This window comes from Zalophus californianus, chromosome 9 (genome assembly GCF_009762305.2).
Source record: "Zalophus californianus isolate mZalCal1 chromosome 9, mZalCal1.pri.v2, whole genome shotgun sequence".
NCBI classification, from domain to species: Eukaryota; Metazoa; Chordata; class Mammalia; order Carnivora; family Otariidae; genus Zalophus; species Zalophus californianus.
In genome coordinates, this window is record NC_045603.1 from 7,356,865 (window position 1) to 7,372,456 (window position 15,592).

General features: G+C 44.6%; 1 protein-coding gene across 2 annotated transcripts; it reads left to right on the forward strand.

The window, feature by feature from the left end:
- Positions 1-1,625: 1,625 nt before the first annotated feature.
- On the forward strand, positions 1,626-9,790 carry SNU13 (small nuclear ribonucleoprotein 13). Of its 2 annotated transcripts, none has more exons than XM_027595643.2 (3): positions 1,626-1,748; positions 7,636-7,756; positions 8,568-9,790. In XM_027595643.2, the coding sequence occupies exons 1-3, from the start codon at positions 1,746-1,748 to the stop codon at positions 8,828-8,830; spliced, it is 387 nt and encodes a 128-aa protein (XP_027451444.1). In that variant the 5' UTR covers positions 1,626-1,745; the 3' UTR covers positions 8,831-9,790. The 2 variants fall into 2 exon arrangements, with proteins under 2 accessions (XP_027451444.1, XP_027451443.1); XM_027595642.2 differs by lacking the exon at positions 1,626-1,748 and adding an exon at positions 6,098-6,206.
- Positions 9,791-15,592: the final 5,802 nt, after the last annotated feature.

Genomic DNA, 15,592 nt, shown 5'->3' on the forward strand with positions numbered 1-15,592 from the left:
GACAAATTTATAAGACAGATTGATCTTGAGCGTATGTCAACATTTATTAACTTACTAGCAAGGGAAACAACAAAATAAAAAAGGGTGACCTAGCTTTGGAAACGATTAATTAGGTGAGATGTACTGTGTCCTTACTCATAGTAATAAAAACATCAAGTCCCCATCAGTCTTTACTGAGGAGACCTGGGATATGATGGTGCTAGATGGCAGGTAAGCCAAATAACAACTGGAAATTGTCATAAAGGATATCTAAAAAGCAAATGATAAGGACACATCTATAACTATAAATTGGCAAATGTTTAATTCCCCAACAATGGTGGTTGATATGTCCCATTAATATGGAAACATAAACAGGATCTAAAAAGTGAGCAGCAGAATCCAAACCACAGGTTCTACTCTTATACAGGAGCCATCTGTGGGCATTTCTTAATTTGGAGACAAATTTTGTTCTTTGACAAGTTGTATAAGATTTGCATGAGGTGAAGTTTGATGGAGCAATTTTTGAGGTAATTTATGTTCCATCTTGGAGCCAGTTCAAACCCATCCTGTTGCCCCATACCACAACTCGTCTCAGGCATAGCAGCCAGAGGTGGTGGAAGTAACCCAGGCCAGTAGCCAAAATCCCAAGGCCCAGTTCTGATTCAGCCACTGACTCACTCTGTGACTGGGGGCAAGGAGCTTCCCTTCTCTGGGCCTTAGTATCTGTAAAATGAAGAGATTGTTGCTTGATTCCTAAGGGTCCTGCTAGGTCTCTACCTCTAGGTTTCCAAAATAATTAACTGGAATTACCCTATAATGGTCTAGTTTTGGCTAGATCCAAATGGTCCCAAGATGTGCCTGGCATCATGTTGGAGAGAAATGAGTAAGGGCTCTAAAGATCAGGAAGGACTTCTTGGAGGTGGCGAGGCATGAGTCTAGCTTTAAATAATGGCGATTTGGAGCAGCATAGAGAAAAGAGCAGTATGCGGGTCAAAAGAAAATGGGTGTCCGATGACATCTCCAAACTCAACCTGACAGAAACTCAACCCTCACCCCCAAACCTGCTCTTCTTCCTGAATTCCCTACTCAATGGATTCCATTTCAGGTGGACTCCACATTTCCCACCAGTCTTTTAACAAGGATATCTAAATATGGGGACACCTGGGTGGCTCAGTTGGTTAAGCATCTGCCTTCCACTCAGGTCAAGATCCCAGGGTCCTGGGATCCAGCCCCACGTGAGCAGGAAGCCTACTTCTCCCTCTGCCCACTGCTTGTGCTCTCTCTCGTTCTCTCTCTCTCAAATAAATAAAAATCTTAAAAAAAAAAAAAAAAAAGCATATCTAAATAGGAAGGAAAACATTTAGGATTACCCATCATTATCTCCATACCGTTCCCTCACCAGTGTAGGGTCAAAAAGATGATTTTGGAAAGCTCAAGAATGTGCTCAAAGATAAACAGGCAATGGAACGATGACACCATTGAAACCTGTTGGTGTGTGTGTGTGTGCATGTTTAATTCATTGTTCCTGCCAAAGATTTACAGCATAACGAGAACAAAAATAGCAAATTGCGGTTCCTCTCCCAAAACTTACACAGTTCCGGGAGGCCCTTAGAGGACGACATCCGCCCACTTGTAGTGGCGTCACTTCCGCTTCCTGCCGCACGCAGCCATTTCCACTTCTCCGGCGCGACTTTCCTGAGGCGCGCGCGCTCCCGCTCTGACGTCGCCTGCGCTCTGCGGGGTGGCGGGACCGCGGAATTGCAAATATGGTGAGTGTGTCCTTCTGGACCCGGGGCTGGGAAGCGGGAGACTCCGGGTTCAGTTCACTCACTGGACTGCTGGGGCTTAGAACGTATGCTGTCCAGACAGCCCGGCCTAGGGTTAGACCTCCGGCGGCCGCGGAGTCCCAGCCGCCTGGCCCCGAGTTAGAATTCGGGCAGCCACGGGGCTACAACAGTCCCGCTCGAGGTTAGAACTCCGGAAGCCTCAGGGTCCCACCTGCTGTGGTCGGGGGTACTTTGCGGCACTCTGTGCGCGTGGCCGAAAGCGTCGGGGGGAGTGGAGGGAGAAAGAGACCAACCCACGTGGGAGAGAGTAGAGAGTTGGATGAGAAAACGTGGCTCCATTTTTTTTTCTTTTTTTACTTTTCTTTTTGGGGATCGCTAAGGGTGTGGAACCCAGGATTCAAATCAACCTCCCCTACCCCATTTCCCCATTTGTTGATGTTCAGGAGAGGGAGATCTAGATCTCCATGGGTTTGCGCCTTAGTGCCCGCTGCGGGTTACACGTGCCAGGGACTTACTGGAGCCTTTGGCGTTTGGGAGCTGTGGGAGATGTGGAGTGATCCCAAACCCCGGCCGGGTTGAGGAAAGGCTTCTGCGAGGCGGTAGTCTTCCAAATCAGAGGTCCTGGCAGCACCACGTGCAACTTTTAAGCTGTTGATGATCTCCCAACTTTCAATCAACTCCTGTAGCTTGGTAGATAGTTTTGTTTAGCACTTGGTAAGGAAGGAAGAGTTTGCAAAGAGCTTCCACTTCCATGGTGAGGTTTAATCCTTCCAACGGAGCTTGGATCCCGTTGGGCATCTTACCCCACTCCTTCCCCCCCACCCCCTATTTTGAAGCTAGTACGTGGCTGAGCCTAGAACTTGAAACTAGCTCATCTTCCATAATTCCATGAAAAGTTTTGGAATGGGGTGGTCTCAAGTTGAACTTAAAAGAAATTTCCCTCAACTGTAAAATGGGGATAGATGCATGAGGATGTTGTGATGATTAAATTAAATGAGATAACGCAGGGGCGCTTGGGTGGCTCAGTGGTTTGAGCGTCGGACTCTTGATTTCCACTCAGGTCATGATCTCAGGATTCTGAGATCCACCGTGTCTGGCTCCATGCTCAGCGTGGTGTCTCCTTGGGATTCTCTCTCTCCTCCTCCACCCTGCTCGCTCGCTCTCTGGCTCTCTCTCTCTCTCTCAAATAATAAAACTTAAAGAAAAATTAAATGAGATAATGCATGTTAAACACCTGATCCTAACTTGGTATGGTGTTAATGAGTTCATAGTGTTTATTGTTAAATCAAAACTTTGCCAGGGTGTTTTTGGCTCCCTGGTGTACAGGGAGACCAAATGGATCAGGCTAGGGATGAAAATTAGCTAGCAGTATGATTTCATTCCTTCACTCATTTAAATAACCCTCGAAAAAATTAAAAGGTGAATAAACACACTAAGCAAATTTCCGTTACTATTTATGAGCTGGCCTTTTATTGTTGATTGTAATTAAAACGATAAGGTGAGGCCTCTTTGATGGTTTTTTGGGCTCCTGAAGTCTTCCCTTTTTATGCATTTAATGTTTTGTTAAGAGTTGAGAATCCTTGGGCGCCTGGGTGGCTCAGTTGGTTAAGCGACTGCCTTCAGCTTGGGTCATGATCCTGGAGTCCCGGGATCGAGTCCCACATCAGGCTCCGTGCTCAGCGGGGAGTCTGCTTCTCCCTCTGACCCTCTTCTCTCTCATTCTCTCTCTCTCTCTCAAATAAATAAATAAAATCTAAAAAAAAAAAAAAAAAAGTTGAGAGTCCTAAATTCTAGAGATGGGTTGTTGGAACTGCATTGGAAATATGTGATAGGGACGCCTGGGTGGCTCATTTTGTTAAGCAGCTGCCTTCCACTCAAGTCATGATTCCAGGGTCCTGGGATCAAGTCCCACAACTGGCTCCTTGCTCAGCGGGGAGCCTATTTCTCCCGCTGCCTGCCATTTACAGTTGAGGGAAATTTCTCTTAAGTTCAACTTGAGACTCACTCTGCTTGTGCTTTCTTTCTCTGACAAATAAACAAAATCTTAAAAAATAAAATACCTGACATTTTTTTAAGTATGTAAGTCCAAGCCAGTAAAGGGAATAGTAGTGTGAAAAAATAATAAACCCAAAGGAAGGAAAGAAAGAAAAAGAAACGTATCAATTGGAATAGAAGGTACAAAAGAAGGATTTGAACCTAATACATCAGTACTTATATAAATATAGAAAGAGACCAAGTGCTCCAGTTAAGACAGATTAAAGTAAAAAGAATGGTAAATGTAGGCCAAGTTAAAAGGTGTTCTGTAGCCTCTATAAACATCATAAAGAAAGGTTTTTAAGGTGAAAGGCAGGGATGCCTACGTGGCTCAGGTCAAGATCGCGGGGCTCTGGGATCGGTGGGGTGTCTGCTTCTCCCTTTCCCTTCCCCTGCTGGTGCTTGCTTGCTCCCTCTCTCTCAAGTAAATAAATAAAATCTTAAAAAAATAATAATAATAAAAGGTGAAATGCATCCGTGAAGATAAACAGTGGCTAAAAAAATAAGGTATGAATAAAATAAAAATGACATAATTACAAGAAGAAATAGACAAATATGCAGTTATATAGCATTTAAGTGTATAAATGATAGATGGTGAAGCCAGAACATCAGTATGGTAATAGAGGATTTGAACAACACCATCAATAAACTTGATCTAGTGGTCATAGTGAATCTAGTGAATAAAATTATAATGGAAATTTGAAAACAGAACTGATCAGTAATGAGAATACCACACACCAGAGCACACAGGAAGCAGCTAACTACCAAACAAAACCAGAAATTATTGAAAAGGCAAATAGATCCAACTGTTATAGGGAAGACAGAATCAGAAGATTTTCTTTGAAAAGTCCCCTCCAGTATTAAGAAAATAATCAAAAGAGGTATCTGCAAGCTATAGCAAACCTGAAGGAGACATAATCTGCAGATATTTAAAGAGGATATTATGAACAGTTTGATAGCTATAAATACAGAAACTGAGATGAAGTGAATAAATGCCTGAAAAAAATGTATCAAAACCAATTTAAGTAGAAATAAAACTGAAGGGGGCGCCTGGGTGGTTCAGTTGGTTAAGCGACTGCCTTCGGCTCAGGTCATGATCCTGGAGTCCCGGGATCGAGTCCCACATCGGGCTCCCTGCTCAGCAGGGAGTCTGCTTCTCCCTCTGACCCTCCCCCCTCTCATGCTCTCTCTCTCTCTCTCTCAAATAAATAAATAAAATCTTAAAAAAAAAAAAAGAAAAGAAAACTGAAGGGACGCCTGGGTGGCTCAGTCAGTTAAGTGCCTGCCTTCCGCTCAGGTCATGATCCCACGGTCCTGGGATTGAGCCCCACGTCGGGCTCCCGGCTCGGCGGGAAGCCTGCGTCTCCCTCTCCCTGCCGCTCCCCCTGCTTGTGCTCTCTCTCTGTCAAATAAATAATAAAATCTTTTTAAAAAAATAAGAGTAAAGAAACGAAGTTAAAATTTTTTCATGAGAAAAAACCTATACCTAGTTTTGAAAATAGCTTTATGGAGATAATTTATGTACTACGAAATGTTCACCTGTTTTGAAGTGTATAGTTCAGTGGTTCTTCATATATTTACAGAATTGTGCAACCATTGCTGTAAGAATTTTAGAACATTTTTATCATCCCCCCCCACAAGAAACCTTATGTCCATTAGCTAATGGATATAAAATAAGAAAGCCTATTTAAGTTGGTTTTATCTCAGGAATGCAAAATTGGTTTACCATTAGAAAAACTAAAAAAAAATTAAAGGAAAGTCTTTTTCATCTAAGCACAAAAAAAAATGATAGAATTCAACAATTTGTTTAACAAAGAAGAAATTCTTTTTTTATTTTTTATTTAAATTCAGTTAGCCAGTGGATAGTACATCATTAGTTTCAGAGAAATTCCTTATACAGTAGGAAATAAAGTGAATTTTTTTCTTAATAAAGTGAATTTTCTTAGCCTGAAATACCTAGGAGTAAATCTAAAAGATATTACGCCTTTTGGAAAAATTGTAAAGCCTTACTGAAAAGTACTGGTTTATAGTATATATTTAAATGATTGACAGATTCAGCATCCTAACGGTCTTTTACTGCAATTGGGATTATATCAAATCTACAAATCAGATTATCCCAGCAGATTTTTGTGGGCCTTGAAAAGCAGATTCTAGAATGTATGGAGAACAGCAGACCAAAAATAAGGAGACCCTTTTCCCCACTTCTTCAGGGAACTCTAGCCCTCACTTAATACTACTTCATCCTGGGACCACTGCAATGTTTTAGGGACCGGGCGTTTTGGTGCAATCTCGCGCTTGACGTCACTTCCGCTGACGTCATCCTATGTCACTTCCTACTTCCCTGCGGGTGGGTCATTTCTGTGTCCTTGTGGTATCAGGCAGGAGACCACCGGGACAGACGCAATGGTGAGTGTTCCCACCGGGCCGTCACCCACGGGTCACCACCTAGAATTGTGGTGCCGCGTGCCGCATGCCGCGGTCCAGCCTCCAAAACCAGGGTTAGACCGGAACGCCACCGCGAACCGCTCGTTGCTCGCAATGATAACGTGGGGTGCATCCTAATTTTATATGCAAAGATATGTAGGTGTAAAAAGAATCATAGGGAAAACAAATGAGAAATTAATGAAAATGGTTAAACTCGAGAGGTAGGGATGAAGAGGAAGGAATGATATAAGCAGCCCCCATCCAGTTCGTTCCCTACATGGGTTATTTTGAAGCAAAGCCAATGACGTAGCATTTTATTAATAAGTATTAAACTAGGTATAAAATAAGGGTTTTTAGCAACTGCAATGCCATTATAATTCCCCAAAATTTAATAATTCCGTAATATTAACTATCTAATATTAGAATCAAAGGCTTGATCAGATTTTTTTCTTTCCTTTTGTTTCCCCCCCAAGACTACTTGAATATAGGTATTTTGTTCTTCAAGAGGGGTGATGATCACGGCATCTTGTGATGTTGGTAGCTGTTAATCAGTGTCATCCATTAATTTATGTCTGGATTAATTAACCTAATGAATGTGGGTTGCAGGATGGTGGGATTTGACTGACTCCTTCTTTGTTAGGTGGAATAATGATACAAGAGAAAGTTGTCATTTATTTATTACCTAGTGATATAGTCTGTGTAGGAAAGGTGGGAATAAATGCTTTACTGTTTACCAGTTTTCAAAACACTTTTAGCTCACTAACATAGCTTTTACTTTGAAAACATGTAAATGTTGTATATATTTGAAAAGTAAAATCTTTATTTTTTTAAGCAAGCTGAATACAAAGGAACCCAAATTATATATCAAATTGATAACCACAGGAAAAAAATTGATTTGAATAACTTGACTGTAGTACTCTGACTAGGTGGTCCTAGTCAGATATATTCTAAGAACAAAAAGAAATTTCGACCTTGGTGAGCTTGTTGGTAGAGGTGCCAGCCATTTTGTATGTATTAGCAGGTCAGATAAATGAGAAAATGATGTTTTGCAAACCAGAATTCTTAGGACAGAGGAAGATTTGAATGGAGAATGGAGAGAGAAAACTTTGTGCTACATTTGTATAAATTATACCTTAAGTTTTGATTCAGTAAATTTGTATGACTCAAGTGGATACTGAGCCATGGGAACCTATTTGTAATCCATTTGCTATAATATTATCAAGCAAAAGAGAGGCAAATGAAAGTATAAAGCTTTAGTGTACATCATTGGACTGGGTAATTGCTAAGCTTTTTTAAGCTGATCATTATCTCTCTCAGTTGTTAATTGAAGTGTTTTATGACTTGTCTGGAACAACTTCTGGTTCGGTTTGACTGATGCTTTAATGACTCCCCCCCACTTCCCACCCCACAGACTGAGGCTGATGTAAATCCAAAGGCCTACCCCCTAGCAGACGCCCACCTCACCAAGAAACTACTGGACCTTGTTCAGCAGTCATGTAACTACAAGCAGCTTCGGAAAGGAGCCAATGAAGGTAAGGCAGCCAGAGAGTGTTTCAGGTAGAGTGATAAAGGCACTGTCTCTGCCTTAGATTTGCAATTTGGAAAGAGGGCTGGATACTCTTGATTGGAACCAGTGGAAGGACTTAAGAGCAGCATTTTGGCAGTAGATGCTAAAGGTTAATGGACTAAGAATTATTTCAGATCCACCAGTTGTTAACATTTTGTAGCATTTACCTTGGATTTGTACTCGAGCATTGTGGCTCCAGAGTCTGTGCTCTCGTCAGTACTCCAGCATTAACAGTGTGTGTCTGTGCGCTAGCACTGGGCCACAGTGGTTAAACAGTGCTCTGGGGTGCTGATTTTGCTTGGTAAGTTGTGTGTGGTGTGAGCTTTCTAGAAATACTGCTCATGACAAATTGGGATGGTAAAAGCCGGATCCCTCCTCGATCACAGAGTTTGAGAAGTGCTGTACCACAGAGCTTCATGCTGGCAGAGTTTGTGTGAAAGCTGTACCTGTCGACCAGGCAAGAGATGGTGGTGATTTGGACAAGTGTGGTAGCCGCGAAGAGGAAAGAAACGGTCTGTTTCAGGATGTGTTTTCACAGAACTGATGGTTTTGATGTAGGGTTTGCGAATGGCATGGAGGATGGCTAATTGATGCTTAAATCCCTTATCATTTCCCAGGGCCACTACAGGACACAGAGAATTGCTTGTGCCTGGGGATTTTTGCCCAGTTTTCTTGCACCTGTGTTTCTTTTCCTTGGAAATTGCTTTGTTGTAGCTTCCATGCCCAACCTCCCCCTCCCCCCATCGCTTACTGACCTCCTGTCCTCCTCTCCTCAGCCACCAAAACCCTCAACAGAGGCATCTCTGAGTTCATCGTGATGGCTGCAGACGCTGAGCCCCTGGAGATCATCCTGCACCTTCCATTGCTATGTGAGGATAAGAATGTGCCCTACGTGTTTGTGCGCTCCAAGCAGGCCCTTGGACGGGCCTGCGGGGTTTCCAGGCCTGTCATCGCCTGTTCTGTCACCATCAAAGAAGGCTCACAGCTGAAGCAGCAGATCCAGTCTATTCAGCAGTCCATTGAAAGGCTCTTAGTCTAAACCAGTGGCCTCTGCCCCCCCCCCCGAATCCTCCCCCTGGGGTTATGTATCATACGGTCTGTGTCCGCATGTAGTTTCTCCAGCTACCTTCTCATTAGATTCTAGTACTAAATCTGGGTTTTGCATTTTTGTATACTTTGTTTTGTTGTATAGGTTGTTCGCCACATATTAACCCCCCACCCCAGTCTCCCGTTCTCCTCTCTCTGCCGTCCTATCCTCTCTTTTGAAAAATGAACTAATGCCGAGAACAGGCGGAAACAGAGTGGTGACACCATTCAAAGGCAGAGAAGAGCCAGGACAGAGATCTGGTTCCAACATTCAGGCGCTAACTTCCTGTTGTGTGTAGGACCTGATGGATGTAAACACCATTCACTTTGTATCCCTTGTGCCCGGAGTACAGAATCATTCCATATGTGTTTGTCCTCTAGGGGGTTATGTATCATTTGGGGAGAAAGCATGTATTCTGTGAGGTTGTTAGGTATATGTCCAAGTGTCATTTGCCAATACGCTCCTGCTGTCTGCTTTGGTCATGTGATGTTATTCCCCCTCTCCCCCAACTCCCAACCATGCCCCTGAGGGTGGCGGGGCGGCAGCATACCAAAGAGATGTGCTGCAGAATTCCAGAGGCTGCCTGGGCCAGTTAGACATGAGGCAGCTGACCTAGGTCTTGAAGGAGTCCACAGTAGCTAGAAAAAAAGTGGGTCAGCTGATGCTGGAATGAAGAAGTCTGGGCAAGTCACGGAGACCTGACTGGAAGCTACAGCAGAGATGTTGGAATCAAGGAACGGAGATGTCTTCAGTGGACACTTGGTACCAGCTCTGAGAGCCCTGACTCCTGTTTCCTGCCACGATGTGGGTCAGATGTATGTATTCTTTATCACATCAGAAGGACAGTGCTAGTGTGTCATTTCTTGTGAGCATCCTAATAAAGAAATATATTCATATTCTAATTGAAAGAAAGTGTGAGTCTTGGTATGTATCCAGCTAATACCTGAAGAACTGCTTAGCATTATTAGAATGGTTACACAAACTTTTTACCAAGAGGGTATGGAAAAGCCATTACCTCCATTTATTTCTAGTCGCTCAGTGTCTTGTACAGACTCGATCATTGAGGTGTTGCTCTCAGGCTACCAAGGGTTTCTCAGCCACAGCACTGCTGATGTTTTGGGGCTGGATAATTCTTTACGGTAGGGGGCTGCCCTGTCTGCTGCTGAACGTTCAGCAGCATCGCAGCATCTCGGGCCTTTACCCACCAGACGTCAGTAGCAATCGCCCACCCCCAAGACACTGCCAGATGTTCCCTGGTGGCAAAGTCACCCCCCTAGTTGAGAACTGTTGCAGAATTGGGGCTCCTGGTAGCCTTTGGCACATGCTAGAGAGTTGCGGGGGGGTAGCCACTGCCACCTCACGTGCCTCTTCTGTTATCTTAGGGTAAGCACCGTGAGATCCACGTACCTCAGCAAGAGAAGTTTTCTTCCGAAGTGCCGATAACTGGATACCATAACGGTCGGATAAGAGGATTTTATTTAGTGTCCTTTCAGCCAGTTTGGGAGCATATGCAGGAAACCTGGAAACCAGCCTGTCCTAAGGCTGTTCTGTACCTGCTGGGTGAGTCATTTCTCCTGGCTCACTCCAGTGTTCATATACCCCCACCCCACCCCAAGCAGTTCTATATTTGTGGAGGGTGGTTTCAGGTGCTTACTGTCTTTTGTTGTGTATGAACATTTATACTCATACTTTAAAAGACAAATAATTTAGGGGATGCAGAAAGATCAAGAAGTCCGATCTCCACCTAGGTGGAAACTGGGCCATCTCCACTTGAGCCCTAAGAAGTGGGGTGGGGCAGGGGCTCCTGGGATCTTCACCCCTAGTGCCCAGTTGACTATAGAGTGTTAGCCTAGTCACCCCGGCCCCATTGTAAGCCTTCAAAGAGCAGGGTGTCCATCTACGATCCTCCGAAAAAAACTGGCTCTTTTCCCCGCTCCTGGTGGCCTCCTGCCTGTCCTGTGTCTGCCTCTCCACCATGTTCTGTCTTTGCTCAGTGTTTCACATTTGGTTTCTCGAACACTCCAAACCTACTTCCTTCTCATATTTGGTGTTGCTTTACTGCACTGGTGGCTTTCTCCTCATGCCAGTCTTCATTCTAGTATCACTTCTGTAGGGCCTGAGGTACAAACTACCTCATTTCTCTTTCCCCCAGCGCTGTGACATTCGATTTTTAATGTCTTTAACTAATCTCAGAGGTGGTTTTCTGATCATTGCCCTCATGAGAGAGCAGGAACTTGTGTGATGTCCTAGCACCTGCGGTGGTGCCCTAACATAGATGCTCCAAAAGTGGAGAATGATAATTCCTAAAGCCTAGACATGCAAGCAAGGACATCTAGTAATTTCCATCCAGCCATCTATGAAGTTGGTTGCAGAATTTTGCATATAAACATTTTGGAGAGAGTCCAGGGGCTTTCATCGGGTCTGAAAGGGTCCTCTGACCCCAAAAACACACTGGTTAGGAACTTCTGTTTTAGAATAAGTTTCCTGAGAGGACCCATGATTAAGGAATGTTCTTACATTTGCAATGACCTTGCAAAAGGTCATTTGTGGCATGTTAAGTACTAAACAAAAACTGACGGGGAAGGAAGGGGCGCTTGTTCTAGACAGTATCCCCGAGTCCCTCTCAGTGTCAGCTAAGTTACATTTTGAAAAATCAGGTATGTGCCTCTGACTTTAGCAGACATATCTGCCTACGGTGGGGGCCAGGGGTGGGTGGGTATAATTGCTTGTCCTCTTCTGAAGGAAGAAAAAGAAAGTAGCAAGTCAATATTTTCCATGATGTCCTATGGCAGCCAGCCTCCAAGATGGTCCCCAGGGATCCTCACCTCCTAGAATTCATGCCCTTGTGCAGTCCCAGCCCACACCAACTCACAGCTGGCCTGCATGACCAACATGGTGGAATGATGTGTGACTTCCAAGCTCCATAAAAGACATTACAGCTTCTGCCTTCATGTCTTTGGATCCCTGGCTACGAGGGAAGTCACAGCCATGTCATGAAGTCTTTTAAGCAACCTGTGAAGAGTTCCGAAGCCTTCTAGCCAACAGCTAGCATTAACTGCCAGCCATGGCAATGAGCCTCTGTCTCATCTGTACTCACAAGATCTTAATTTGTAGGTGACTACAAATTAAAGGAGAGGAGAGGTCGATGCCATCGGAAGAATTTACTACTTATGTTTACCAAGAGAAGGGGGCATGCCACACCACACAGGGCCACAGGGGAAGCACCCAGGATTTGGTCAGGTGGTAGAAGCAAGAGCAAGGGGAAAGCTTAGGCCACAGTCTTTATGGGGGTTTCTGTGGCAAAGGCAAGGCAGGGCAGAGTAAAACAGCTTAGGATTCACTAGTCTGAACAGTTCCAGTGGGCTTTGGGCCATAAGAGTGGTTTCGAGTTGCCTAGTAGCTGGCTCTGGGATGATTTAGGGCAGGGACAATGTTGGTAAGGTCTCTGGGGGGTGCATGAGAGGCATGCTGGCAAATACACTCTTAACTATGTTCGGGAACTAGCTAGCTTTGGGAGGGGCAGTCTTTCCCCAGGCCTATAAGCACCCCCCGTCCCAGATGTCAAAACAAGATACAGAAAATTAAAAACAAGATTAATCAGCCTTCTTGTAAGTGGATCCCCCGGCCTCAGGCAAGCTTTCAGAGGACTGCAGGACTGACCAACATCTTGAATGCAACCTCATGGTTGACTTCAAACCAGCCTATCTGCTCCCCAGTTCCTTACACACAGAAATGGTGAGAAACAGTAAGTGTTCATTGTCTTTAAGCCAAGTTTTGGGCTGATTTGTTGCACAGCAACAGACAACTAAGGTTGTGGGGGCTGTCTGGTCAACACAGCAATAAACAGGGCCACTCAAAACTGTAGGGTCATGCAGAACACCAGAGGTACTGGCAGGGCCCACAAGGGGAATGTCCCCAGCTGCTTCAGAGTGGCCAGAAGTAAATCCCACGTGGGACTGGCTGTCATAGGCGATGCAGTCAGTTACAATAAGGATTATCGCACATTCAAGGACAGTTTGGGCTCAAACTAGAAAGCTGGATAGTCGTCTAGCTGAGCGTTATCAGGTGTGTGTTTTCCCCCCTGTACGGATTTGAGGCTGGAATTTCTGGATGAGGGGGAGGGAGAGAAAGTGGATGACTAATCTCTCCCCAGAGTTTGTGGTCCTGCCTTGCTTTTCTTCTAATATTTTAATAAGACATTAAAACAAGACATACGAGATGTTCCCTCTGCACCTGGCCCGGGGGTATTAACGCGTCTGCGCATACGTCTGCTTGCCGTGGCTTTGGCCGGACGAATCCGTGCTCTCCAGCGGCTGCCCGCCGCAGCTCCACCACCTGCGCAGGCTGCCAGCCACTCGGGGAGGACGCGCTGACCTCACCCTTCCCGCCGGCGACGCGCATGCGCGGCCGGTTCTCCACTGCCCCGCCCCCCCGCACGTCACCACCCCCTGGTGGACTGAAGCGTGTTTGCAGCCAGAGGGGTTAGACGACTCGGCTGGTACCTGTTAAGCAGCATGTTACATGTTTTCTCATTTTCACCATTCCGCATTATCATTCTTATTATAAATATGAGGAAACTGTGGCTCGAAAATGCCAGGTAAATTGCCCACGCTCACTTGTATGTATGTGAGGGAGCCAAGATGCACATTTACTCGCGGAGCCCAGCTCCAGCAGGGGAAGGGTCCTTGAAGGAAAGGACGGCGCCGGTCGGTGAGTGAGGAGACACGGACACAGGATCGGGTTATAAGCATCTCCTCCTGATAGCCTCGGAGGGACTTTATTTATACATTAGAATATTTCCTTGTTTTTCCATTCTTTCATAACATGTGATTTTATTTTTTACATCTTATTGCAATCATCTTAGATCATTTTGGATTTAAAAACAAAGGTACTGGACAGAGCGTGACCATGCGAGACGAAGCGTAACCTATCTGCCATTGTGTGCTAATGCGGAGAAAGTTATATTTTTACTCTTGCTTAAAGGTTATCTAAAGTTTATTCTTCCTCCCAAGGCAGCTTACAGTGTGTGCACCCTATCCTATCAAAGTAACATTGGGAGGTCCCTGTACTGTGGGAATGACATGAGATTTTCCTTTCCTAGAACTCTGATGTTTCAGAGGTGCCCGAGGAATCTCATCAATAGGGACTTTTACTGGGCCTGGATCCAACAGCTCCCTTAAGCGAAGCTTATTAAAGAACTCCGCATTGCTCATGTTAGATGAATTACAGATTGGAGGACATTGGGTCATTTTATTTCTTGGCCCATCGTCAGCCTTTTTGGAATCAGTTTCATTATGATTGCTTACATAGGCATAACTAAATTTATAGATCATTTTATCATGAAACCCGAGGAAAAATCCCAAGATTATAAAGATTGCCGCAAACAAAATGAAAGGAAGTAGCAGGAGCCAGCTGTGGAGTCTCCTGATTTTCAGGTTTATCCCCCATGCTTGGACTTTGTCAAACAGCATGAGTAGCTTGGTTCGCGCCATTTACTAAATCTGACTTAGGAGCTTACAAAAGCCCAACCAAATTACGCTTTGGTTATGTTTCTTCTCTCCTGGAGGATCAACAGCAGAGAAAGCAAGGTCATTAATTCAGAGAGAGAGAGCATACCACAGACCTCGGATGGTTATTTTTCTAACATCACACTACCTTGAGCTCTTTCATTCTCAACACTTTGTAAATAGAACTGAGGGAAAGGAGCCTGGACTTGGGTAAGGTCCCCTCAGGAGTGCGTAGAAAAGCCTGGAACTCACTCGAGGGCTCCTCATCACTAGCCAGGAAATCCAGCGTTTAAGACAAAGGCCCAGCAATGATACTCAGTTCTTACTCCCCTACTCGTGACTAGCCTGATTCAAATCTATCTTTCTAGTATTAGTAAGGTCCCCTAGAACCTAGGGTTTCCAAGCACGCTGCATTTAAGAGATGGTCTAATTTCTCAAAAAGAACAAGCACTTACTATAGTAAATGACTTCACATTATCTTGCTGTATCCTCAAAAGCATCTCTTCTAACTGGAGACTTAACTTCCTTCTTCCCCAGATAAAGAAAGCAAGCCAAACAAGAACATAACATCTGCTTTCCAAGTAAAAACAAAACAAAAAACCTTATAATAGTCAAGGAACAAAGAATCCAAAACCAAAAATCTCTTACAAGAGTAATTTGACCCTTCCTATGTCTCATGAGATGCTCACTCTGGTCCTGAAAGGCAAAGGACCTACAAACTCTGAATCTCAAGCCATCCTTGGAGGATGCAAATCCTTTCAGATGCTTTCCTTCCTTCTCTCAGGCTAATTCTTCAAAAGCAGTAGAGCAGAAAGAGCAGGAAAGGGACAGGGAGGGTAGAAGAGGGATGGCGCGTTGGGGGCATAGGGGACACGAAGAGAAAGACACCCTACCCTGTTCCTCTTCCCCGAAACTGCTGGAACCGAAATTCTCAGGGCAGCAGAAAATGTACATATCTTCATATACCTGAATGTCACATTAAGATGAATGCAGCATGAAGGGGGCTATTTACTGATGAAGCATATGGTACCAGGATTAGAAATGTTAGATACTTATTGCTTCTGGAAATCTGCTCTTTAGATCTATATTAAGACGCAATGAAAGGGAAAACAGGTGGGAGGCCAGAGGATGGGTGACTGACTATTGCTAGGGCTTGTCATTCCTGAAGTACGTCCACCTGTCCTTCACTGTCACATTCTCCCCCGCC